Here is a 26895-nt window from a genome sequence, read left to right as displayed (position 1 = left end):
ATACTTCTTCAGAGGAGAGGCTGTTACAAATTACATGTAGTTAAAATTTATGGCATCTTTTAAAAATCTTTGGTAGTGAAGAAACAAGTTCATTCTAATGTTGACTCCTGGGGCTATGATAAGGCCACAATGGGTGATCTAAGTTTTACCTAAGAATACATACAGAAAAGCTTTAAATTCATGTTAGTGTAGTCTTCTTGTGTGCCAAGTTATATTGACATCAGTGATAAACTGTTTGAGGAGTACCTTTTTGAAAGTATTTCACAGATATTTCTATTTTTAGTAACAACAGCAACACTGTTCATCGAAATTAAAAACCAATAAAAAGAATTATGTATCTTTGTGTAGTCTACTTATGTGCCAAGTTATATTGAAATCAGACGAAAATTGTAGGCGTAGTAGCATTTTGAAAGGATTTCACAGAAATTTCTATTTTTAGTGACCAAGACAACACCATTCATCAAATCGGAAAACCGATACACAGAACTATGTACCTTAGTGTAGTCTACCTGTGTGATAAGTTCTATTGAAATCAGACCTAAACTGTAGCAGTAGCCTTTTGAAAGGATTTCACAAAAATTTCTATTTTTAGTAACCATGGCAACACCTTGAATTGCAATCAAAAACCAATACACAGAATTATGTATCTTAGTGTGTAGTCTACTTGAGTGCCAAGCTATATTGAATTCAGACCAAAACTGTGGGAGGAGTAGCATTTTGAAAAATTGTTTACAGACAGACAGACGGACTGCTAAACAGACGGACAATGAACACATTACCATCACTTCTCTGACCAGTAGAGCTTAAAAAGGTATCAAACAAACACAGGTATGAAATGTTGATCTTCTGAAATCTTTAATGTTCAGTTTAACACCTTATTGTGAAAATCCCTGCCTTAGTCCTTACAGCTTCCTCTATTCTATGAACATGAAAACTTATTACTTGTATGTAAGCAGTCATTCAAAATTAGCACCATAGTTCAGTGGATGAACTCGACTTATTATAGAGAGTTTAACATCCTTTAAGAGTTATCTTTTCCTCCTTTTCTTTGCTGGGGGTTCTGTCATCTTGGATTCTTCATTGAAGGACGTGTCAGCTGTAGAGGTGGACGGAGCTGAAAAATCACAAATAATTACTTAATTATAATGATTTTCATTAGAATTGGGTGCTTAATAATTTTCTTATCTTGCAGCAATCTCTGAAAGCTCAGAAAGTCAGTTTTTGTGTGATAATGTTAAAGGATGTCATAATGTGTTTGTTGAGTGATAATAACTGAGGATATTGCTAGCAATGGCAATCTCCCCAAAGCCTCAGGGATCTTTTCAAAATTCCAATTATCCTTTATGGGACCTTAATCTTTATGTCTTTGGCAATCTCAAATAAGCCCAGCTAGTCTCTTCATGATTTCTCATTGATCTCTCAGACATCTGTGTCATATGGCATTTAAAACATTTTGCATTCTTTAAAAGGCTTCTCAAAGATCATTGATAAATCTATAAGATGGTGGGATGCATTATTTGACCTTTGAGATACAGTGTAGTTGTGAAACTGATTTGTAGAGTCAAAACTTTGAGATCTTTGAGAGATCTCTGGGAGATTACTAGTGGTATCAACATTCACATGCAACTCTTCCAAATGTTCTACCTTCCAGACAATCAAAATTGCTTACAAATTACTTCTTGTTAATCCTACAGTTTACTTCTTCAAAAATGAAATTAATGCTGTATAGAATGTATCAAATTAAAATTGATATGAATGTATATTTTAACGTTTCCATGGTAACAGCACTTGATATATAAAATTTTTCTTATTTTTTGGCAATAATGAATACTGTAAATGCACACAAAATATAGAACACTCAAAATTTAGCACATTCGTTCTCTTCAAGTCATTAGTGCAATCATTAATTAGTGCGCTTAGAATTTAAATAGACTTTAAGACTTAATCAAACTTAATCAAATGTAAGTATGTACTTACATTAGACAAGAAGCAGTGCAAATAGCACTGAAATACTATCATTTTATGTATGTTTATGGAAATTTCGTTACTACAACAGAAAGGCAAGAATGTTATAAAATGATTTTACAGGAATTCAGATCCATAAAGGTGTCTATGAAATTACAAGCTATAAGGAAGAGTATAATTTTATACCATCTTGGTCTTGAGATGATGAAGCAGGAGAATTATCTTCAGTACTTGGTTTGTCTGTCTGTTTTTGAGCAGCTTTCCATAAGGCACTCTTCACAAATCTCTTTGAGGCTGATTTGTCTACTTTTGGAGCTTTTGCTTTGTCTTGGATATTTTTTGCTCTATCCATGTAACTTTTAATTCTTTCCTGGAAGCAGAGATACCATTTATAAGTTCAAACAAATGAAACAAAAGTCAGACATAAAGTAAAGGACACTATGAAATAAAGAATCATTAAAGTTTATTCTGGGGTATAGAAGTTGTGGATAAGAGTGGTGGGTATTTAATGATGGGAGTTTCCATTCTCCCATCTATTCATTCTTCAGTTCATACATCCTTCTATCTGCACAAAAAAGACATATTGCCAGAAATATACACACCCAAATCAGTATATATTTATGCCCAAAAATTTGCAGGGGGAAGGAGGAGGTATAAAAAAAATATAATTAAGGTATTACATTTGATTTCAGAATTCAATATTAACGATACTGAATGTCATATGATTAAAAGGCAACTTTATTTATAAAACATACAAATAAGTATTTTGCTTTTCCTTACTTACAAAAATACTCAATTTAAAAATAAAGAAAAAAATTCAGGTTTGTGAGAAGTTTATGACATACTTTCACTATGTCAGGGGTGAAATTTTCACAGATTACATCACTTTGTTGCATAAAATGATACTTTAAAATGTGGAAGAGTTGCAACACTTCAAAATACAGAACTGAACAAAGCATAAAAATGAAAAAAAAAACATTACCAGTTCTTGTTTTATGCCATGTTCTTTGGGGTTTACTCCACAAATATTAAGGTACACTGAAAAGAAAAATAATTTACGACACATGAACTAGGGAAGAGTAAGGTTGTGTCATAGCTGACTCACAAGGACCATGATAATATACAAGCTCATTTTAGACAAGAATTAAGACTTACCCCAGAATAATGAATTTATAGAGTAGGCTCCTGCTAGTTCTAATTTTGCTTTTTCCATTGCACTAATCTGGAAAAAGTATAGAATCATCTTTTATCCCCTTAATACATGTACAGAGGGGATGCCTCAACATTTTATCATTAGAGATGTTTTTTCTGTGTATATATTTCCTATTTTACAAAAAAAATTGTGACTGCATGTTTTTCTGACCCAAAAATGAAGAATGCTTTGCAGTCACAATTTTTATCAGGGTAATAACTGAATTTTATCATTTTTACACCAAGCTGGCTCTGAATCATGTTATTTCTCTTTTACTTGTCTTTCTACAAAATGACTCTTACAACTTTTCAAGATATAATTGAAAAAAAAAACTCAACTTAAGAAAAGTTTCATGACAACAAAGTTATTATCACAAAAATGCATTTGTCATTTTGGCTAAAGGTCAAATATCTGTGATGGAAGACACATAATGCGGAATTTATTAACCAGGATATTGGCATCAGGAAAACTGGCATGCATAACAAGCAAAGTTTGTATATTTATTGTCAAAATTTTAAAGTGGCTCATTGAGAAGTTAATATTTCATTTATATCAGTTTGAAGATATCAGTGTGCATTTGTCAGTGTAATATTGACACATAAAGAACTTGAAAGTGGGTAGACCACTAATACCGATTCCCAGATCAATGTATTAAATTGCACTATGATAAAATTTCAAAAGTCTTACACACCACTTGGCACTTGACTGATTAGGTTAGTCTTGCACCTCTGAGATATTAAGAGCAGTTCTTGAATGACTGACTGGTTAGGGTTAGTCTTGTATTGTTTCAAAAGATGAAGGTTAATTGTTGTATACTTTTGACCAAATTGGGTATTTGGGTTAGTTCTCTCATGCTACCTGAGATATTAGGGTCATAAAATAGTGTATTTTTATTAAATATATGATCTATTACATCTTTTTAAATAATCAATTCAATAATTTTAATCAATCATTTCATTTATAAACCTAAATATCACTTTCAGTGTCAATTAATACATTTGTTGACCTAAAAAAATGCAGCTTTGTAAGTACAGTAAAATTTGGTTATAGCGAAGTCCTGGGGACCTGTGAATTTAATTCGCTATATCCATAATTCGTTATATATATCTTTCTAACGAATTTGTATAACTATATATATACACAGCGAATTTACAATATGCACATATTCCTTCAGGTATTAATACCAAATATTTTAGAAAAGCAATTATTCCAAAACATTTCTTGAATAACTAATGATTAATTAATAAATTCAATTTTAAGTACAATTACTTCATGAAAGTAAAGTCTATCTTAAAGTCAATTTATTAAATTTTCAGATCTCCGAAAATTCATTTTACGATAAAAGATGAAAATTTCCTTACATTTAACCTCAACAGGATTCAAAATCAATTTGCTATGTCCATAAATTCTATACATAGGAGTTCAACTTAACCATAGATTTTACAAAGAATTGATTAGGCTTTTGCCGGGGACCCCAAAAATTTCGCTATATCTGTGAATTCCCTATATCCCTGTTTGTATAACTAAACAAGTTTTACTGTATGAAAGATATGGCACTAAAGTTGACTAAACTTACTTCATTGACTTTGGTTGGAAAATTTTTATGAAAACCTCCATTTGTAAAATAATATAATGAGGAAAAAAGGTTTTTAAAAAACCTGGTTTGAAAGACAGTTAACATCCTAGATTTTAATTTGGTTGTCACACATTGTTATCACTCAGACATTCTCATAAATATTGGACTCTTCTTGAGGACCAGTAATAAAATTAATACCTAGAAAAGCTGTAATCTTCCCTAAATAATAAATCTTACCTTTTCATAAAGCTCTGACTGATTTGTTTTGAGCAAAGGTTGAAAAACAGTTTCTATCTGTGTCAATGCTGTGTCTAAGGACGCTAGTTTCTCTTTTAACTCATCTGGAATACTTGATGTCGTTTTGGCTTTTGCCATGTTAAGTTTTTATTGCCAATTTTATTTACTAACAAGTCTTTTTAGGAAAAAATGTGGCTTAAACAAAACCGGAAATAGTTTAAGGCGAAGTAATTTTAGACATGTCAAAATAATGGTTTCAATTCCGGAAATATAATATTTTTAGATAAGGTTTTTAAATAGTCATGCGTTTTTTCTCTCCATGGGAATCAACTAAATATGCCTACAAACAATTTAACATACAGAAGAAAATGACATTTTAAACAAATAGCTTACACCACAGAAGTGTAAATGAGCACGACTTGTCTAAAATACACAAACCGGAAGCACATTGCATTGGATGTAATGGCGGGAATACAAAAGAAAAAAATATGGCAACTGTTTTAGAGTATGTGCTGAGTGGAGAACTGCTGGTGGATGCCTTAGTGACTTTCCTGAAACGAGATTTATGTGATCCAGGTTTTGTACCTAAGGTACGCTTTCATTTCACAATGCCTCCGTTAAAGAAGGGAGAGGGGTAAATTCAGAAAGTTTGCAGTTGCAACTTTTTTTTCAGTTACCTCATCACCTGGTATTGCCATTTAAATCGTTGTATATAATAGTTCTGTTATATTTCGCTGGTAAATAGAAAAAAATAATGCAATGCATAGTGTTTTTTTCTGAAACTGCTTTTCTCATGATTGTTCGATACAAATGATGTATAAAATCTGTCAATATATATCAATGTTTTATATACATGTATTTACAAAAGTGATTCATTTCAGGAAAATGTTCCAAAACAACTGGCAGAGTTGCAACATATTCATCAAGAATTTATTCCCTTCTTTTTAAATTATCTTCGAGATCAAACTATACATCTCCTTCAGAGTTCTAAATCAGCAACCCCTTCCCCTGCCAAAACCCCCTCAGCCCAGAAGTTAAAGAAAAGCATAAGTGAAAAGAAAGGTTCTTCCTCCTCTAAGAGAATTCAGTTGTTTGGTGCCAGTCCTGGAGATGGAATTGATGACATTAAACCTACAAGTGGTTCATTTTTTTCCCCTAACACATCAGTCGATGTTAATCCCCCAACTCTGAACACTCCCACAAATGAAGACAAAAAATCTACTCCTAAGGTTCATTGCTCTGTTGAGAGGAATCGGAATTTCTCATCTGCAGTTGGTAATTCTGTTGACAGAGATCATAGATCTAAGGGTAGTAGAAATACTACACCACATAGTGGAAGTAAAAATAATCAAGATGGTAGATCTAGACATCGATTCAGTCTTGGAGAGTTCATTATATCTCCAGAAGTTACATGTACAACTGCAAACAAAAGAAAGAATTCTCCATATTCATCAGGAAGAAGAAATGATAAACCAAATGATAACTCACCCTCGCCTGCTCCAACTAACCTGAAGTCTGGAAACAAGAAACGTCATTCAGTTGAATCAGGAACACAGAGATCATGTTCCCCTGCCCAGGTGTTCAGTCTCGGCAACGCTGATGAGTTTCCACCTGTGGGGGGTGATGGTAAACCAGTCACACCAAGGTGAGAAATTACAATAGTTGTTATTTACAACTAATTTAAAACTAACTGAAAGTTTAACTTATGTGAGTTGCCCATATTCATATGAAGTTTTAAAACTATATTTTATCTTTATACAATGAAAGACTTTTTATGAAATTAAATGATTTTAATCTTCAATAATGCCTTACTGGTAAACATAAATCCATTGACTTTGTTCACTTCATAAATTTTTATGCCATTGCTAAATACCATGTTTTTATTTACAGAATACATGATTTAGCAGTGGAGAAGGGAAATTTGACAAATATGATTTTAAAAAATTCTCCTAACTTTGACAACACACCAAGAGCAGTGAAATCCAACCCAATCACGAAATCTCGTAGGATAAGTTTCACCACAATACAACAGGAGGGATCCTCAGAATCCCCCACCCCACCCTCCAGAAGAATCAACCCAACCCCCGTGTCAGGGAAACCATTCAGGAGGCAGACAAATGCCTTCATAGAACAACAGGACTCAGAAAACAAGAACAGTAACTCGAGTTTTGATCAGAGTCACTTAGAAGAGGAGAGAGAATTACTCAGGTAAAATTATTCTATATACATATACTTGAATGTACAACTGATAAGAGTCTAGAATAAGTGAATGCATGAATAGATGAAATCAAATGGAGAAAATTTTCCTGTAGATCAGAAACTGCAGGTTAAAAATGAGAACTAATATTAATTTTGAAGGAAAGAAAAAGCCAAGCATCTTCAAAACAAAGTTGAGAGCAAGTCAGATGATTGCAGCTCAACATCTGTTAGTACACCAACCAAGCTAGCCTTGGACCGTTCTGTCAGCACAGTGGAAATAGTTACTGCTGATATTAAAGAGGTCACACACAAGATTGAACTCGATAAATTGGTACAGCTGTACTCAGAATGTCTCAATGGTAAGATTTATTAAAGAGATTCAGTCCAGCTGTTGCAGTAAGCCTTCCATTTATAGAGAGGAGGTTTTTATTTTTAAAAAAAAAGGAATGATGTAAAAAGACTGCTGTTCTTTATTAAGATGCATGTCATATGAATTTCTACACAAAAGTTATTGTCAAGTGCTAATTTTTTTCATATGAATTTTAAAAAGGGTAACCCATTTGAAGAGAAGATCTTAAAAGAGAGCAATGCTTTATTGAGATTTTAAAAAGGGTAACCCATTTGAAGAGAAGATCTTAAAAGAGAGCAATGCTTTATTGAGTTTTTGTCTGTCTTTGTAAACAGAGAACCTGTTTCCTAACCTGTCTATGGAGCTGTACTTCCTGATGCAGTTGTTGACGACGCGTAGTGTAGACCTGGACTTGATAGCTGTCTGCGGAGAAGGTGGGGGTTACAGTGTTCGTTCATATGTCCAGGCTGTGTTAATTCTGACCAGTGCTTATGCTTGTCCATACTACATGTATATAAGTTTTGTCTTTCATTTTTGTTGGTATAAAAGTGAAAATACGTGTACTAGAGCTTATATTTTGTGTTGTTTGCAGATGTGTTGGAAAATAATTTTTTTTGTTCTGTCCACAACGCTGTATATTTTGCTGTTGGTGTTCTGCAGAGACAGAAAAGGTAAATCATAATTATAAGGATCTCATCAATAGTCCATCAACTTGTCACACAGACAATAAAAATGAAATAATAATTGTGATTAGTGAAATTTGATTTTAAAGGATTTTGTTTTTTATACATGTACCTTTTAAGAATGCAATTGAATTTAAAAATTAATTTGTATTTCACAGGGAGAAAAGTTGCAGAAGTTGAGACTTTTTCTATATCTTTTCTCCCCTCAAAGAAATAGTTACATGTATTTAATGATCAATACAGCAGTTTAACTTAAATGTATGAAATATAGTAAATGTTTGATACCATATACAAGGAATTTAATATGCTTGTAATTTTATACTTCATTGGAGAATGAATACTGTGGTTTATAAATATACAATTCTTGATTTTTTTTCTGTACAGATTACTTCAGTGCCTTGACAAAGTGACCTTGAGACTGTTGTCAGAGAACACCAGAATCTCTCACTTTTCTCCTGATCTAAGTCAATGGTTGATGACCATTGTTGAAAGCAAGAACCAACAGGTAGCAGGGTTGATTCAAGAACTGAGTTTATAACAAAACCTATTTTGATCATGTTTTACTTACCCGTTTTGTATATTGCATGCATAACACCTAAATATATCACATTCAAAACACCTGCAATGGGGAAAAATTTTAACCAAGATAAATATATTGACAGGTTGGTCCCATTTATCCCAAGTCTCCTATTGGTAGTGTGTCTTTCCAAGCAGAAACTGACAATAGGAAAAACTTTCCTGATGATAGAACATTTCATTTATTCAAAAAACAAAGGTAAGAATTTAGTGTTCTTAAACCTTATGTGAAATGTATTTACATTTTGAACTGACTACTTTATACAGACTATAAATTTAAGGAAATTTAACAAAAAAATTCATTTTGTATGTGTTTGAAGGCCTTTGTGCACAATTTTAAAAGGAAACTGTACCAAATTTAAAGATGAAGGTAGAGTTGTAAAAATAACATACACATTCTAATTAAGATATCATTACAGTTTTAAAACAGGTGATGGAACTGAATCTGATAATGTGTATTCATGCTTATTTATTTCTTGGAAGAACACAACATTTTGACTTATTAAAGCAATAAATGATTGGATTGTTTATATGACAAAATAAATCAATGCTTACAGGGATGGATTCTATGAAATTCTGAGGGAGTGGGAAACCAACCACATGGTGCCGGGCTGGTCTGTCAGTGATGTGCTAAGGAACAAAATCCGGGCCTTGATCAGCTCCAAGACAGAACTCTCCAACCACCTCCACTTCGCCAGACTGTTTCAATCTCAGCTTATCGCGGTAAGAAACTCCTTAGTGTCAGATCAAACTAAACAAACGGATTTTCTTCATATACACTGTATTTCAGTGTACTTTTGATTTTTAAGTTGAATTCAAGTGGTACACTTACTGAGGATGTCCATTTATTTATGCCCCTGCTTGAAGAGCAGGGATATGAAGTAATGTCTGTCCATCTCTTATTTTAAATTTTTATCAGACTTTATGGCTCTCCCATAACAGAACATCCATTTTGCCATTGATGTTCCTCTAGTTTTACTACTGAAAGCTGTTTATATCCTACGTTTATGATTAACTTTTCTCTCCAGATGTGTAAAGGAGACAGTGGTTTAATTGCTGACTCTGGTGATGACAATATTGCTTTGTTAACTCAGTTAAAGCGTTCTAATCCAGAAAAGTTTAAAAAGTGAGTCTTTTATATTCAGTTTCATTGTTTTAAAGGGTACTGCACCACTGCGACTGTTAAGTGGTTGGTATATCCACCTCTCCAATATTACTTGACTTGAGGTATTTTCTCTCCCAATACTCTCTTCAGCCACATTTTTCAACTTTCAGACTGCAGGAGAGATTTTCTAAGCCATTAAGTTTTGGAGGCCCTTGTCCTGTCCCAGCCTTTCCTGGGTGTCAGGAATTCTTCCATGATTTCATCATTGCTGCATCCAGCACTATTTTTAACCAGCATTTGAGTGATACCTTTGCATCAAAAATTCTTGAGGTATTGTAAAACTATTTTGAAAACATTTTAAACTATTCAAACCTTTTTATGGACAAATCCTCAGAGGAGGAAACCAGATATATATACATGTACATGAAATTAAAAGGCTTTCATTGTTTTGATTAGGCATGATGAATTACTTTATTCCAATCAATCAGTTACAGTGTAGTTAATATTCAAGGATTTTCCTTCTTCGAAATAGAAAAAAAATCAACAATTAATAAAGTTATAAGTAAACTGTATATGATAAGGATTTCTGAAATATTTTCAGTTGAATTCAATATGTTTTCTCCCTGAAGAAGAAACTGGAAATGAAGATTCTGATGATGTAAGTCATTCATTTAGAACATTGTTTCTCTTCCTCCCGAACCATTCCTAGGATATGATGGCACAATACAGATATAACAAATCCAATGTCACTGGGAGTAATTTATTCTTTATATGAATTTCAGGAACAGAAAGAGTTATTTATTTCTAGTCTCTTCACCCTGAGGCTGCTTGGAAAGTTCCTTGGCTTTGTGACCTTTCTACCTTATCAAACAACCACAAAACTGCCAGATGAAATGGAGGCCATGTATCTGTCAATAAGGAAAAATGTAAGCTGCTCCAAACCAATCTTGGGCAGATGAAATGTTTTTGAACTATTTTTCCCTTCTTGTAGAGTTTGAGCACTGTACACAATAACCTTTTGAAATGCTATAAAAGTGATGGAATTTCATTGTGATATAACATATCATTTTGACATTCATACTTGATTGTATATTTAGGGCCCCGCAAGGATTTGCGGGTGCCCTATAGTAATCACTCTGTCTGTCCGTCTGTCTGTCTTCCGTCCACAAATTTTCTGTTTTTTTCTAATAACTTTTTTTATGGTTGCCCAATCAAGTTCAAATTTGGTATGGTAGTTCAGTAGGCAGAAATACATATTTTGATGCTAAGTTTGGTTCTCAATGTCCTCTGGTTTGGAGCTGGGGTGGTGGGGTAGATTCCTTAACTATGCATAAGAATGAATGGACAACTGTTTTTTATGGTTGCCCAATCAAGTTCAAATTTGGTATGGTAGTTCAGTAGGCAGAAATACATATTTTGATGCTAAGTTTGGTTCTCTATGTCCCCTGGTTTGGAGCTGGGGTGGTGGGGTAGATTCCTTAACTTTAGAATGCATTGGCAAAGAGAGATAACTGCTGAAGATGTTCCCATTGTAAAATGAATGCTGGCTATGAGTCCCTCGGGATTAATTAGGTTTCCTCCTGAAGAAAATCCAGAGCATTATCTTTATCTGTCACATTGAGATGAATTACCACCTCTGTCCGCAAATGAAGTTTGTTTTGAAGTTAAGTCAATTTGGAATGCTATGAACACTGTGAAATGTGGATTTAGATATAAATTTTTATAATTTATTTTTGTTTAATAGTTATTTCATTGAATTCTAAAAACAAGAAATAGATTAAAGAAGATTTTTTGAATTACATTTTTCACTTTATGTTAATTAATTTTTAAGGTAGTTTTATAAAAACCACATTCTATCATTAATACTGAAAAAGTTCTTATTGTAACTTTAGAAGAAAATGAAGAGAGAGGTACAATTAATCCTTTGGGATCAATTATCTAGCCTGCTGCAGAAAATTTAGTAGGCTAACTAGGCTTTTCTTTATCTTTAAGATTGTCTGCAACTGCTGTTTGTTTGAAGTTAAGGTCAGGCCTTTATGATATTTGCATTCATTGAAGGCTGGCATTCTATATAACACAAGCTTCATAATTGTTTAATACATTCAATGTTAAATTGTTCTTTACTGCCTAATGTAAATACTTAGGATATTATTTTCAGGTTTTTGAATATTCAGGAATTAATTATCTTGAAATTTTAAGAATACAGTTGCTGTTGCTTATTCTTCGTACATTTTTTAATCATTCCGTAAGCTGCACCCTTTTAATTCTACCCCATGGCGGGGCCCTTGCTGACTGGTCAGTTTTCTAGTTCTGTGCAGTGATTACAAATGTCATAAATCATTCCCATAATTTTGAATCTCAGGATATGTTAAAAATAAGACTTGCAATTGGGAGATTTATGTAGTAATCAGTGTGTAAATTAGTACATTTACATATGAAATCTGTTCTTAGTTTCCAGTGATACGTTTTATATACACTTTATGCATTTCAGCACCTGCCATACTTGGACCTAGTGGAGTGCATTAAGGAGGCCCTGTCCCTCCATCGCCTTACCCTCACCATCCCCTGGGTGGTGGAGTTCCTAAGCATGATGGACGTGGTAGCCCCCAAAATTGACCACTTCCAGCTGACTCTATTCTTACTATTACTTATTCATAGGTAAAGATTCTGAATATGTTAACTTTTAAAGAACTTTAATTGTTCTTTTAGCATTTTATTTTATTGAGGGGAGAGGCTGCTAACTGAATTTCTACATTAGCTCTTTTGTGTAAGGTTTTTAAAACGATTGCACTTGTTACTTTTTTGTCCATTCTCATGGGATTCTAAGCACAATATTGGTAAATTCTTTAATTTTTCAGATCATGTTGGAGAGAATTGAAGCATGAGAATTATGGTTGCCTCCTTATTGTAACAATGATAAGCTGGTTGTTAGATGTAAGTTTAGTCAGATATAACCTTGATTTTTGTGATGAGAATAGCTGATAATTTGAAACCAGATAAAGAAAGTTGATCGTACATTTAATGAATTGTATTCTGATTGCTTGTACTTTTCAGCTTTCATTCATACCAGAGGGCTTCTTCTTTGTTGAAATTCCTCATGATGTGTTGGATATTTTACCAGATGTTCAAAGGAAGTCTACATTACAGCTGGTATGATTTTTACCATCATCTGTAATATTAAAGTTTTCAAATTTGTTTTGGACAGAAGCAATTTTTTTTAATTTCTCCAAACTTAATTCACAATATTTATGCAGTGGATAAAAGTAAATATATTTCTTTCATTGACAATTAACACTACCAATATGTTTATAAGAATGGCTTAATTTGCTACTGACATTCCTTTCTGTTTAATTTCTTGAAAAGGACACCATGGGATTTGTTGATCAAAGCGTGTTCTACTCCTGCTGTCCATATTTATGTAAGTGACATATATTAGAACATAAAGATTTAGGTTTTTTCTTATTTTGACTTTTTCGTAGAATAGATTATTTTAAGGTGTAGCTCATTACAAGCATTTTTATTATCATTGTTTGGTAATGTTTGAGCAGTAGAACTCAGAACACTGTTGACAGAGTTTGCTGTGGGCTGTAGCAGTAAAACATCTACCATCAGGAAAATCACTCCCGTATCAGCCGAGGATACTACCATCCCTAAACCATCAGATGTTCAAATTCAGGTATTTCTACTTTGCAAGATTTTATCGAGTGATTAAAATTGCAATGCAATTTTTCTTTGGCAGATAAACAGTGGGATTTTTTTCTTGATCAGATTTAAAAGGTAAAAATTAGAAAGGGCTTCATCTTAAGAAAGTTGAATTCAGATCATTGTTATATCACTACAAAATCAAAGTTACTATTAATGAGAAAAGAATCCTAAAACTTTATTGAATCATTTTATTTTTCCCCTTTCAGTTACAACTGGAGGAGAATTTCTTCCACAATCACCCAGCCTCTCTGAGGAGATGTGTGGATTTTGTGGCCGAGCGAACAGCATCTAACTTCATCAAGAAGTTCCGCTCCACCTCCCTACAGAAATCCCTGGGGGACAGTAGGGAGGCATTGAACACACACCTCATGTCACAGGCGGGGGGCTCTCCTAGCGGGAAAGCAAAAGTAGGTGATCTCAAATTATAAAATGGCATGTTTTGTCTCAGACTAGAATGTCACTTTGTCTTTGAATAATGGTCTTTTCTTGTTTACTTTAAATATTGTTTATGGACAGGAAAAAAATTTTGATGGTGATGTGGCAGATAAGATAACACTTAACATTCTTATCATTTTTGCAATGCTGCTTATAAATTTAAAGTAGTTCCCCTTTTCAGTGACCTAATCAGTAAACATGAAGGAGATTTACAAAGTTGAGATAATCACATTTCATTTTGATTTAAGAAAAAAAATAATAAATCTAATATTTTGGTATGTTACATTTTAATGACATACAAATAAGCACTATCAACATTATTTTTGCTTAAAATGGATTGAAGCATTAATGCACAAATATCTACACATTAACACACAATAATTATTTCACTGTCTGATTTATGAATTGCGTGAAAACACAGAGAATGTCCTTGTTGCTTTACACACAAAATTATCCACATCAGTTAGTCTCGTTAACACCTCAAATGGATCCTCCAAAGAAGAAGCCTGGATCCCTGGCTGCAGAATACAAATGATTTTATGAGACAAATTTTGGATTTCCTGAATGGTGTTGTCTTTGAGATGTTGGTAAATTCTCTTGATGCCGCACGCGACAGACTTTCTCAGGAGTTGGCTGTTATGTAGGCCTTCCTGTTCTTGTAGATGTGAGGCGAATATCCTTGTAGACAAGGTTTGGATGTAGGACTCTGTAATTCAAATTATAAACTCAGTATGATTTCTAACAAGAGGCCCCTGGGCCTTATAGGTCACCTGAGCATTATTCAACAACTTCCCAGTGACTGAATTTGATCCATGTTTTAAGCCAGATGCTATAGCATTTACAATTTGGTCATCATAACTATACACTTAGCAGTTCCTAGTTTGGTTACTTTATACCCATAGGCAGGTTAGGGGAACAAAAAATGCATTTCAACTAATCAGTAATATTCAGCAATAATCAGTAGTGCCACTACCACACATGAACCCTTGACTCTTAGGCCTAGATCCACACATTGCACTATTTTTGGAAAGGAATACTTGCTTTTCAAAAATATTTGATTAATACCAAGGAGCACATTTCAAACAATTCATTCATTTTCAGTACATAAGTATAGCCTCCCCCCCCCACTATGGTACAACTGACCCTGGGGCCTTGAAATTTACAATTCTTGAAGATTAGGGATTGCTCATAACTATATAGGTAATTCATCTGCTTAAAACCTAGGAGAAAAGAAGAAAATATTCAAAGATTTAATGTTTTTTCACTATACATGTATAATCAATACAGCCCCGCCCTAACACCAGAATCCCTGACCCTGGGGCCATAAAATTCACAATTTTGGCAGAGGCACTTTTGCTGATCATAACTGTGTACTTAGTTAGTTTATTTAATACCCAGGAGTAAAGAAGAAGATTTTCAAAGAATTCATGTATTTCCTCTATATAATCAATAGAGCCCCACCCTGACACCAGAACCCCTGACCCTGGGGCCATAAAATTCACAATTTTGGTAGTGGCACTCTTGCTCATCATAACTATGTACTTAGTTAGTTTATATAAAACCTAGGAGCAGAGAAGAAGATTTTCAAAGAATTCATGTATTTTCACTATATAATCAATAGAGCCACGCCTTAAACCAGAACCCCTGACCCTGGGGCCATAAAATTCACAATTTTGGTAGAGGCGCTCTTGCTCATCATAACTATGTACTTAGTTAAATTATCTAAAATCTAGGAGCAGAGAAGAAGATTTTCAAAGAATTCATGTATTTTCACTACATAATCAATAGAGCCCCGCCCTTACACCAGAACCCCTGACCCTGGGGCCATAAAATTCAAAATTTTGGTAGAGGCACTCTTGCTCATCATAACTATGTACTTAGTTAGTTTATTTAATACCCAGGAGTAAAGAAGAAGATTTTCAAAGAATTCATGTATTTCCTCTATATAATCAATAGAGCCCCGCCCTGACACCAGAACCCCTGACCCTGGGGCCATAAAATTCACAATTTTGTTAGAGGCACTCTTGCTCATCATAACTATGTACTTAGTTTATTTAATACCCAGGAGCAGAGAAGAAGATTTTCAAAGAAATAATGCATTTTCACTATATACTTATTTAGCCCTGCCCTAGTACAAGAACCCCTGACCCCAGGGCCATGAATTTCACAATTTTGGTAAAGGACTCAGTGCTGATTACAATCATGCAAACAGTTTGACTGCTTGATGTCCAGGAGTAAAGAAGAAGATTTTTGAAGATTGCATTAATTTTAGTGGTTTTGGCCCCACGGGGGGCAGGGATCATGAAATTCACAATTTTTGTTCCCCTTCACCCATAGATGCTTCTTATGAAATGTTGTTTACCTAATATAAGTAGAGAAAGTGACTAAAAAAGTAAATTAAGATGGAAATCTTTTAAAGGTTTTTTTAAATGCAAAATTTCTTGGTATTTTGAGTCTTTTTTTTTCATTTGATCAGTTGATCTATCCAAGGAAGAAGTCCTAAGTCAGGCAATACATTTAAGGAATAACTGTCTTATTTTTCGAATTCATGAAGTGATCAATGGATTGGCTTGTGTGATAATTTGCATAAACGCCCAAGGCGTTTATGCATAAAATTATCACACAAGCCAATCCATTGATCATCTTCATGAATTCGAAAAATCTGACAGTTATTCCTTATATTTACATGCTTTGATTCCGCCAATCCACGGGTTCCAAGCCTGCTTCTCTCTAGGTGTTGTCCCGCCCTGCACGTGGATTTTTTGGAACCGCGCCAAGACATTCATGAGGAAATAAATTACATTTACAATTGGTAATTTTATCTCGGACAAAGACATTTGAAATGTAAATATTCCTCAATATAAAGACATAATTTTCTCTAGGAATTTGTCATAAAAATATATGATATATTTTATAAAAAGTTTGGTCACAAATAGTTGAGGTACCTTGCTAGACATTTGTGCAAAATACCTATGGGTGTTTCCAGTATCATAATTTTTTTATATACAAATGTTGTTTTTTTTTTTTAAATATTTTTAAAACAGTTTAGAAATCCTAATTTGATGACAATTTTTGATAATTTTTAATATCCTTATAAAATTACAAGGAGATACATAATAGATATTTGAGGAATGCGTTATCTGCATGAAATTAAAATGAAATAAATTTCAATTAATAAACCTGTTGCATAAAGTTGTTCTTCATATTTCTGACATTGTTGAAGAAGTTTCTGCAGTTCGACTGCGTAGGCTATCAGTTGTTCATCATTCATTGTAGAGTCTTTGAAATTCCTATGAATAATTCATTTTTAGCAGTATTTATACCCCCACCGCTGAATCACTCAAGGTAAACCATACCTAATTATTAAAGGATCAAAAGATAATCCTTCTAGATCACAGAACATGGAATCTTTGATGTATTGGGATTAAGTATATAATTATAGAGTAATTAGGGCAATTATGTCTTTCTAGCTGTGGTGGTAGAACAGGTATTATTTGACACCTTTCTCTGAGATACCTGAGTAATTGAGGCTATAGGTGTGATAAGATTAAGATTTTAAATAATTGTGTCTGTTGTTAATTTACAGTTTTATTTCAGAGAGAAACTACTCAGTTGTTTTCAAAGTTATTTATAAAAAAAATAAATAAATAGAATTGATATATGAAATTCTGTTGAAAATTTAATGATTAAATATTTTGCCTAATATTTTTTTTTTACTCAAAGTCACAAAATTAAAAAACATAATTTTTTCCTTATTCATGGGCAAAACAAATCACTAACAAAAGGAATGTTTTACCTATATACTTGTGTCTTATTTCAGGACAAGTTGCAGCATGATATCTTGAAAATTGCACAGGATCATGTTTCACAGGCCAAACTCACAGTGGCCAAAGATGTAGGCAGGTTAGCAAGATATTAGATTTTAAAGTGCATGTTTTTACTGATGCATAGCATGAAGCTATTGAACTCTTTTCATATACAACTGTATGACAGTTTGAGCAAACTATCCAGATGAATGAAGCATCCATATTACAAAAATATATTATGTTCATAGTGTATATAAATCATTCTCTGCAAATTTCATCCAGAGAGTGAAGTGCTTGAGTTGTGGGCATGCAAATTAATAAACTCTCACTGTATCCTGTAGATTTCTTATTTCTCGTGAGAATTTGTTTTCGCGAAAATAGCTCTATAACACAAAATCGTGAGGATAATACTTCATGAATGAACCCTTGATCAATAGATCTTTGCATAGATTTTAGCACCAAAAAGAAAGCGAGTATATTTATTTTGGAGTTGTGTTTCTCATGAAATTATGTGATGATTAATTCCTCGCTTATATTTAGGAATCTACAGTATTTGTTTTGGGGTATTTCATATACAGTAAAACATGGTTTAGTGAATATGCTTCTAATGAATTGATGCTTACAATGAAATGATTTTCAATCCTTGTGACATCAAAATATATATGTATGATAAACTTAACAGATATTGCAAATTGCTTTTTAAACAAAGCAATATTGCCCGTCCCAGGCAATTCTTTACAAGCATGTTTTATTGTATTAGTATTTTATTTGTGTTTACCCAGGACAAAGCCAGTGTTTTTCTTATATTTTCATCATCACACAATTATTTTTGTCCTGTTTACAGTTATTGTGAAGAGAGAATCAAGGCTCTGGTGCCATTGCTGTTACCAGATGAACAGTCGGATAGTGTGAAGCAAACTTCGTCAGGGATTGCCACCCGAATGTCACAGGAGAAGGTCCACTCCTGGATCAACAGGCACATCACTGTCCGTAAGTTAACCTAGACAAACATAATAACTCTTCATCTAGTGATGCTATAAATACTGAAGTGGAAAAGTGTAGCACATCATCAAAATTAACTGTCATGAACTTCTGATGTTTAATTTCTGGTTGAGAAAATAAAACTTTCTCCTGTCCGTTTTAGAGATGTTTCAGTCGGAGTTGACATTAGAGTTGGACAGAATACTAAAGTCACAGCTTCTTAATCAGACTCGAGCCAGCACGACGGGTTCAGAAGTGTTGATCCCTGTGAATGCTGAGTCCAGCTTTGAGGTGATTGCCGGAGAACATGATGACAACACGAGACTGCCATCGGAAGTTCTCATTGACATCAAAGATGTGGTAAAGCTCATTATGCTGAGAAACGTTAATCCTGGTAGGAAAGCTGTGAAGGACCTTCTGATGGAGACCAAGGTCATTCTGGAAAGAAGACAGGTAGAAATACTTCTAATTTAATAAATTATACAGGGTTTATCATTTAGAAATAGTGTTGGAACCTGAATTTATATTTTAATTATGGAACACTTCATCAAAATATTAAGGTAAAGAAATTTGCTACCCCTGCCAACTATTTCAAATTTTTCCTAAAAACGAATAAATAAATTGTAAGAAGATGAGGAAGTTGCAAAATATTAAAATGGATCTGGTGAATTATATGTTTCATTAAACTTAATTTTGTATCAAAATACAATGAAAGAATTTTTTTTTACTTTTTTGCAGGACTGGCTTCCTGGAATATTTAGATCCTATGGTCAGCTGGTAATAGACCTATGTCTTTCATTGTGTAAGTTTATTTTTTCTTCACTGTATTGATTTTTAGCTCTTCTGAGCCAAAGGCTCAAAGAGCTAATGCTATGGCCATTTGTGCGGTGTGCATAAACTTTTTAGAATATGGGCAATAACTCAAGAACCCCTTGGCCAATCAGTACCAAATTTGTCACAGGGTATCCTTGGCCCAATGGCTACCATTTATACTAAAATAAGGGTTGAGACCCTTAAACAAGGGGAGATAATCAGGAAAACAAAACCAAAAGTACTGGTTGCTAAAAAATCTTCTTCTCCATAACCACCAGGCAGATTTTCACCAAACTTACATACAAGGATCAGGATATGTCGAAGATTAAAATTTGCACGGGGAATTACCCTTGGGCAAAGGGCGTGGTCTCAAGGTCACTTCAGAGTTGACCTAAATTTACAATTAATAAAAACTTGTATATTTTGCTTACTATAAGGACTAGGATCATCAAATCTTGTAAGTTGATGCATCTTACGACTTCACATCATGTTAACTCAAAAGTAGGTCACGGTGACCTACTTTTTCAATTTTGCGGGGATTTGTTTTCAAATTGATTTGAAGGCATATTTTGGACACTTTAAGGCCTATGATCATCAAACTTTGTCACTTGATGCATCTTGTGTCCTTGAACAATGTCAACTTAAAATTAGGTCACCATGACCTACTTTTTGAACTTTATGACTTATCTTTTTAAAAACATTAAATCCCATTATTTCAGACACTGGGAGGTTTAGAATCATCAAATCTTGTACTTTGATGCATCTTGGGACCTTAAAACATATTTATGAACAAGTATTAGCTTTCCTAAAAAGCTTGTCTGACGTTGTTTGCTTAATTTTAAAGCGGAAAGAAATAATAGATTATGTTATATAATTTCTTTCGTTCGATAATATATCTTCAAGAGACCATGCGTATTCAATATTGTATACAATAATGTACAAAGAACTAATTTAAATTGAAGCTCCTGGCTCCAGGATTAAGTGAAATTTTTAATCGCCGATAAAATATTTATTAATTATGGAATTTATTTCTTCATTTGCACATAACAACATCTCTGTAAAACAATGTTAAAATATCCCCAACCCTAACCCTTCTTGTCTGCTTGACTTTTACAACATCTGATCATAAGACTAGAGGTACTGTAAGCGATGAGCTCACTAAATCATACCCCTGCCTCCCATATGAATATAATGGCAGTATCCATGTTTTGCTGTGGAAAATCCAAAAATATATGTCAGATCAAAAAGTAAAATAGGAGATGCACAATGGCAATATATGTAATAAAGATTCTGTGAAAGTTTCATGAAATTTCCTTCAGTGGTATGAGAGGAGTTGCGGATAAGAGATGGGTACCCCAAAGCGTAACAGACGGACGGACGGACATACCGATTACTTTCTACCCTCCCAGTTTTCAAGCTCGGGGGGGGGGGGGGGGGGGGGGGGGGGGGGGGGGGGTATAATAAATATTTTGATCGACTTAGGCTTAAGATGTTTCAAGATCCCGGGTCAGCATTTTTAGCTCACCTAAGCCGAAGGCTCAAGTGAGCTTTTCTGATCACATTTTGTCCGGCGTCCGTCTGTCTGTCCGTCTGTCTGTCTGTAAACTTTTCACATTTTCGACTTCTTCTCAAGAACCGCTGGGCCAATTTCAACCAAACTTGCCACAAAGTATCCTTGGGTGAAGGGGATTCAACTTTGTTCAAATGAAGGGCCACGCCCTCATTCAAGGGGAGATAATTGGAAATTAATGAAAATTTAGTGGCATATTTTAAAAATCTTCTCAAGAACCACTGTGCCAGGAAAGATGAAACTTATGGGGAAACATCCTCAGGTAGTGTAGATTCAAGTTTGTTCAAATCATGACCCCCGGGGGTAGGGCGGGGCCAAAATGGCCGACCAAAGTTTTACATAGAAATATATAGGAAAATTCTTTAAAAATCTTCTTCTCAAGAATGACAAAGCCATAATTCATCATATTTATATGGAAGCATGTTCAGGTAGTGTAGATTCAAGTTTGTTCAAATCATGACCCCCCGGGGGTAGGGCGGGGCCAAAATGGCCGACCAAACTTTTACATAGAAATATATAGGAAAATTCTTTGAAAATCTTCTTCTCAAGAATGACAAAGCCATAATTCATCATATTTATATGGAAGCATGTTCAGGTAGTGTAGATTCAAGTTTGTTCAAATCATGACCCCCGGGGGTAGGGCGGGGCCAAAATGGCCGACCAAAGTTTTACATAGAAATATATAGGAAAATTCTTTAAAAATCTTCTCAAGAATGACAAAGCCATAATTCATTATATTTATATGGAAGCATGTTCAGGTAGTGTAGATTCAAGTTTGTTCAAATCATGACCCCCCGGGGTAGGGCGGGGCCAAAATGGCCGACCAAAGTTTTACATAGAAATATATAGGAAAATTCTTTAAAAATCTTCTTCTCAAGAATGACAAAGCCATAATTCATCATATTTATATGGAAGCATGTTCAGGTAGTGTAGATTCAAGTTTGTTCAAATCATGACCCCCGGGGGTAGGGCGGGGCCAAAATGGCCGACCAAAGTTTTACATAGAAATATATAGGAAAATTCTTTAAAATCTTCTTCTCAAGAATAGCAAAGATATGATTGGTCATGGGAGTAGTTTTGGATTTAAACTTTTCAATAATAAACCAATTTCTACTTTTTCATAACCACAGTGCTCAGGTGAGCGATGTGGCCCATGGGCCTCTTGTTCAAGTAATGTTTTATATGTTTAATGACCTAGCTGATTTTTTATTCAACAAACAGAATAAAATGAAGGTTGTAAATGATGAAATCAATGGGAAGATCTATGATCAGTTAATGGGCGCTTATAACCCTAACCCTCACCCTGGCGATAACAATCTTGACAGAGCGTTACACATGCTGACCATTCCCCTGCTGTTCTTGAAAGTTTTCATTGCTTCTCAAACCATTTGATGTACAGTGATTCTCAACATAACACTGTTTCGTAATTGATTGATGAAATTCTGAACTGAACCATCTGGGAAAAGAAACAAGAAGATGCAAACTAATTTACAATGTAATATGGTCCAAAATATAATCGTTGGATATAGGAGTGAAGTATACCACTTCAGCAACATACAAATCTATTTACACAATAAAGAATTAAAAGCGAACTTGAATAAGACATTTTTTCTGTTTTCACTGTATTTTTCTCAGGTACCGTATTTAATGATCAGTTTTTACAATACTTGGAGCAGGGCAACTAAGGAAAATATTTGGACACGTGCCTGATGTTTAGGTACTAGTAATTCAATGTCAAGGTATAATTTTACTGAAAATAAGCAATCAGTTTTAACCATAACATGTAAAATGACTTAATCTTTGATACACAACACAAAACAGTGAGATTTATAAAATAAGGCATTTTTTTAGTAGAGAACTGAAGCAGACGTTCAAAGATGAAAGCATAAATTATACTAAAGACGAGATCATTCAGTAATTAAATAAAAGCTCATTTCCTCCTTGGAGATTATGCATGTATCGAAATTTCCACCATCGAACTATCTAAACAATTTCATGGAACGACTGCATAAATAAGCCCTGGTTAAATCTAGTACTGTCTGACGCCGTGACGTCAGACAAAAAGTAGGTCCTGTGACCTACTTTTTGAATTTTGATGACATTTGTTTTCAAATTCTTTAAAATGCATATTTTGATTACCTTCAGACCTACGATCATCAAACTTGGTTAGTAGATGTACTTGGGTCTTTGAAAAACGTCGACCAAAATGTAGGTCATGATGACCTACTTTTGACATTTTATGGCTTTATTTAAGTATCTCTGGTACTTATTGGCTTAGAATCATCAAACTTTGTGAGTTGATGCATCTTGGGTTTTCGGAGAGTGATGACCAAAAAGTAGGTCACAATGACCTACTTTTGACATTTTATGGCTATAATTAAGTATCTCTGGTACTTATTGGCTTAGAATCATCAAACTTTGTGAGTTGATGCATCATGGGTTTTCGGAGAGTGACGACTAAAAAGTAGATCATGGTGACCTACTTTTGACATTTTGTGGCTATAATTAAGTATCTCTGGTACTTATTGACCTAAAATCATCAAACTTTGTCAGTTGATGCATCTTGGGTTTTCGGAGATTGTCGACCAAAAAGTAGGTCACAGTGACCTACTTTTGACATTTTATGGCTATATTTAAGTATCTCAGGCACTTATTGGCTTAGAATCATCAAACTTTGTCAGTTGAGGCATCTTGGGTTTTCGGAGAATGTCGACCAAAGAGTAGGTCACAGTGACCTACTTTTGAATATCTCAGGTACGTATTAGCTTAGAATCATCAAGCTTTGTCAGTTTAGGCACGTTGGGTTTTCGGAGAACGTCAACCAAAAAATAGGTCACTGTGACCTACTTTTGACATTTTATGGCTATATTTAATTATATCTGGTACATATTGGCTCAGAATCATCAAACTTTGTCAGTTGAGGCATCTTAGGGTTTCATTGAATGTCCAACAAGAAGTAGGTCATGTTGACCTACTTTTAAATATCTCAGGTACTTAGTGGCTTAGAATCATCAAATTTTGTCAGTTAAGGCATCTTGGGTCTTTGAAAAATGTCGACCAAAAAGTAGGTCACCGTGACCTACTTTTGACATTTGATGGCTATATTTAATTATCTCTGGTACTAATTGGCTTAGAATCGTGAAACTTTGTCAGTTGATGCATCTTGGGTTTTCAGAGAATGTTGACCAAAAAATAGGTCATGGTGACCTACTTTTGAATATCTCAGGTACTTATTCAATTAGAATCATCAGTCTTTGTCAATTAATGTATCTTGAGTCCTCAGAAAATTTCAATCAAAAAGTAGGTCACTGTGACCTACTTATGGTATTTTATAATTATATTTTAATATCTTCAGTCTTAACTGGCTAAACATTATCAAACTTTGTAAGTTGATGCATTTTGGGTCTTATGATACTAATAGAGTTGGAGGCTTCTAATAGAAGTGATAGATTGTACAATTTATCAGAAGAGCGATTCAAGACCCTTGGGCCTCTTGTTAAAATATTTTTACTTATTTTTTTTTTAACTTGGCTTCATTTTGTCAAAATTCTAAGTGTGCATAAATCAATTCTCAATATTATAAGTAGATTATGTTTTGAAAGTTGCCTGATTAACAAATGACATCTTTTTTTACAATCCAGTTTGTCATTTCCCTGAAGAGTGGACTATTGAGGACATTGAGGAATTTAAGGAGCTGTGGACGGGTCCTTTAAAGTCTGCCATCCCCCTCTCCACTGTCATGTGTAGTTACTCCCTGAAGATGACAGAAGAATCTCCCAATCCAAAGGTCTATCATCTATTACATGTGATCTGTAGCTTGGTCATGTTGGTACCGGTGATTTATGAATCTCAGAGCAAGCCATCACTGTTAATTAACTGCAATTCAACAATAAAGCTACAGAGCAACCCATCAGTTTACATTTTTTAATCTGATCTGTTTCCAACATAAAATGTGTTTATGCAGCTTAGAGTATATACATGTATATAAAATACATGTATTTTTGTTTTTCAGCTGGCCTGGACCAACTTGGAGAATTTGCTTCTGCTGTTGACTCAGCAGACATTACTGACAACTAGTGAACTACAACAGAGCTGTTTAAACATTCTGACAGAAACTCAGGTAGCTGATGCACATCCTCACCAGCCAGTGTAAACTTAAGAATTAATTTTCTGATACTTGAATAGCTTTTTTTTTCTTAATTATCTTAAATCAATATTAGTCATCCTCATAGATAGCCTATCATTTTATTTGAGAGGAAGTTTAATCAAAGAATCTGACATTTGCACTTGTAAAGATCTCATCAAAGAATTTTTTGTCTGTACTTTGAGCATTAATGGAGTAAACTTTTCCTCTTTGAATGGGAAGTCTCATTTAGTATGATTACTATGTTCTCTTGTAGGAAAGTATTGAAAACTTGGCTGTTTGTTTGTGCCACATTATGGAAAGACTTGAGCTTGATCCAGAATTTACAGAGGAGTGTGAATTAGGGGACATTCTGGAGTGGATCTACCAGATTTGTGGGGCGGAGGCCCCAGTGTCAAAACACATACTTAAGACTCTGAAGTTGGATGTACCACCAGGACAAGTGGTAGCTAAACCATCTTCTGAGCAAGTCGAGACATTGACCACTGCAAAATGTGAATATTGTCAAAACGATAAAGACAGTGAGTCAGAATTCAAGACTACACACTCTATTCAACAGAAGGAAGGTGTTTGTGATGGTGATTTAATAAATAAGTGTGAACAGAGTAAGAGTGAACAGATGGACATAGTTCATGGGAAATTAGAATGCATGTCTGTTTCTGTTAAGGATCATGAAATATCAGTTCCGATTAAGTGAATTGTATGAGAATCCATTCCTGTTTAATGTCTTTCAATACAAGGGGAAACAACTAGTCTGCTTCACAGTAGAAAAAAGTGAAATAAAATTAATACATGTATTTATGTATTTGTACTTCACAAAAAAAAAATTTCAATCTTCAAAATAAAAGATGACATATCTTGAGCTAGTGATTTTTATTATTTTTATTATGACGTCGAGCAGAGCTCAATTATCATCTAGTTATTTTATAGGATTAGCTCAAATGTGCGAATGCAACAGACTTTAATGATGTGTATACAGTATACAAAACATACTTTAGTTTGACCTCATATCCATATCATTCTACAAAGGAAAAAGCATAAAGCAACATCATAACAAACAGAAACATACAAAATATCGATATTTGGGGTGGGGGGATTAATCTGTTGCAATGCAGCATCTAATTTTGATTACGTGAGCAACCAATCACCTTTACCAACAGACATATACTACATACATAACAAACACGTTTTCCAGTAATAATGATAAATAAATCTTGATTGTCACGAAATATTGTTAATATTCCATTTCCTTAAAAGAAACTAGAGGTAACATGAGCACTGAGCTCACTAAATAATCCCCCCCCTACCTTCCATTTGATTATGATGGCAAATTCCATGGTTTGCTCTGGGAGACCAGAAATGCGTGTCAGATGTAACAGTAAAATTTTGTAATCTGACAGATATTTTGGGTCTCTCATAACTAAACATGGACTTTATCATTATATTAATCATATGGAATGCGGGGTATCATTTAGTGAGCTCATTGCTCACAGTACCTCTTGTGCAGTGGTTCGAGTGTCTCCTCTTGAGTTGCGGCGTAAGGAGTCGATCCTTACGTT

The 26895-nt window shown here is 34.1% G+C and overlaps 2 protein-coding genes across 2 annotated transcripts; one reads left to right on the top strand and one right to left on the bottom strand.

Annotated features, from left to right (window-relative positions):
• Nucleotides 1-831: 831 nt before the first annotated feature.
• LOC134246049 (nuclear nucleic acid-binding protein C1D-like) lies at nt 832-5153 on the bottom strand. The gene is made up of 5 exons (XM_062728312.1): nt 4971-5153; nt 3121-3187; nt 2948-3003; nt 2152-2335; nt 832-1114 (listed from the first exon to the last, which is right to left on the bottom strand). The coding sequence occupies exons 1-5, from the start codon at nt 5106-5108 to the stop codon at nt 1029-1031; spliced, it is 531 nt and encodes a 176-aa protein (XP_062584296.1). The 5' UTR covers nt 5109-5153; the 3' UTR covers nt 832-1028.
• A 303-nt stretch (nt 5154-5456) lies between these two features.
• LOC134246077 (codanin-1-like) lies at nt 5457-26195 on the top strand. The gene is made up of 26 exons (XM_062728342.1): nt 5457-5560; nt 5852-6615; nt 6861-7178; nt 7329-7528; nt 7854-7952; nt 8111-8189; nt 8586-8706; nt 8864-8976; nt 9335-9500; nt 9806-9903; nt 10053-10212; nt 10484-10540; nt 10665-10808; nt 12374-12540; nt 12741-12816; nt 12937-13032; nt 13246-13300; nt 13431-13558; nt 13794-13994; nt 17843-17925; nt 18673-18818; nt 18973-19262; nt 19548-19611; nt 24834-24979; nt 25205-25312; nt 25593-26195. The coding sequence occupies exons 1-26, from the start codon at nt 5459-5461 to the stop codon at nt 26031-26033; spliced, it is 4422 nt and encodes a 1473-aa protein (XP_062584326.1). The 5' UTR covers nt 5457-5458; the 3' UTR covers nt 26034-26195.
• The last annotated feature ends 700 nt before the right edge of the window (nt 26196-26895 follow it).

Source organism: Saccostrea cucullata, unplaced genomic scaffold (genome assembly GCF_032062105.1).
Source record: "Saccostrea cucullata isolate Sc308-1 unplaced genomic scaffold, CSIRO_AGI_Scuc_v1 ctg217, whole genome shotgun sequence".
In the NCBI taxonomy this organism is placed as follows: Eukaryota; Metazoa; Mollusca; class Bivalvia; order Ostreida; family Ostreidae; genus Saccostrea; species Saccostrea cuccullata.
The sequence above is the reverse complement of the archived record's forward strand: the minus strand, read 5'-3'. Positions and strand labels throughout refer to the sequence as shown.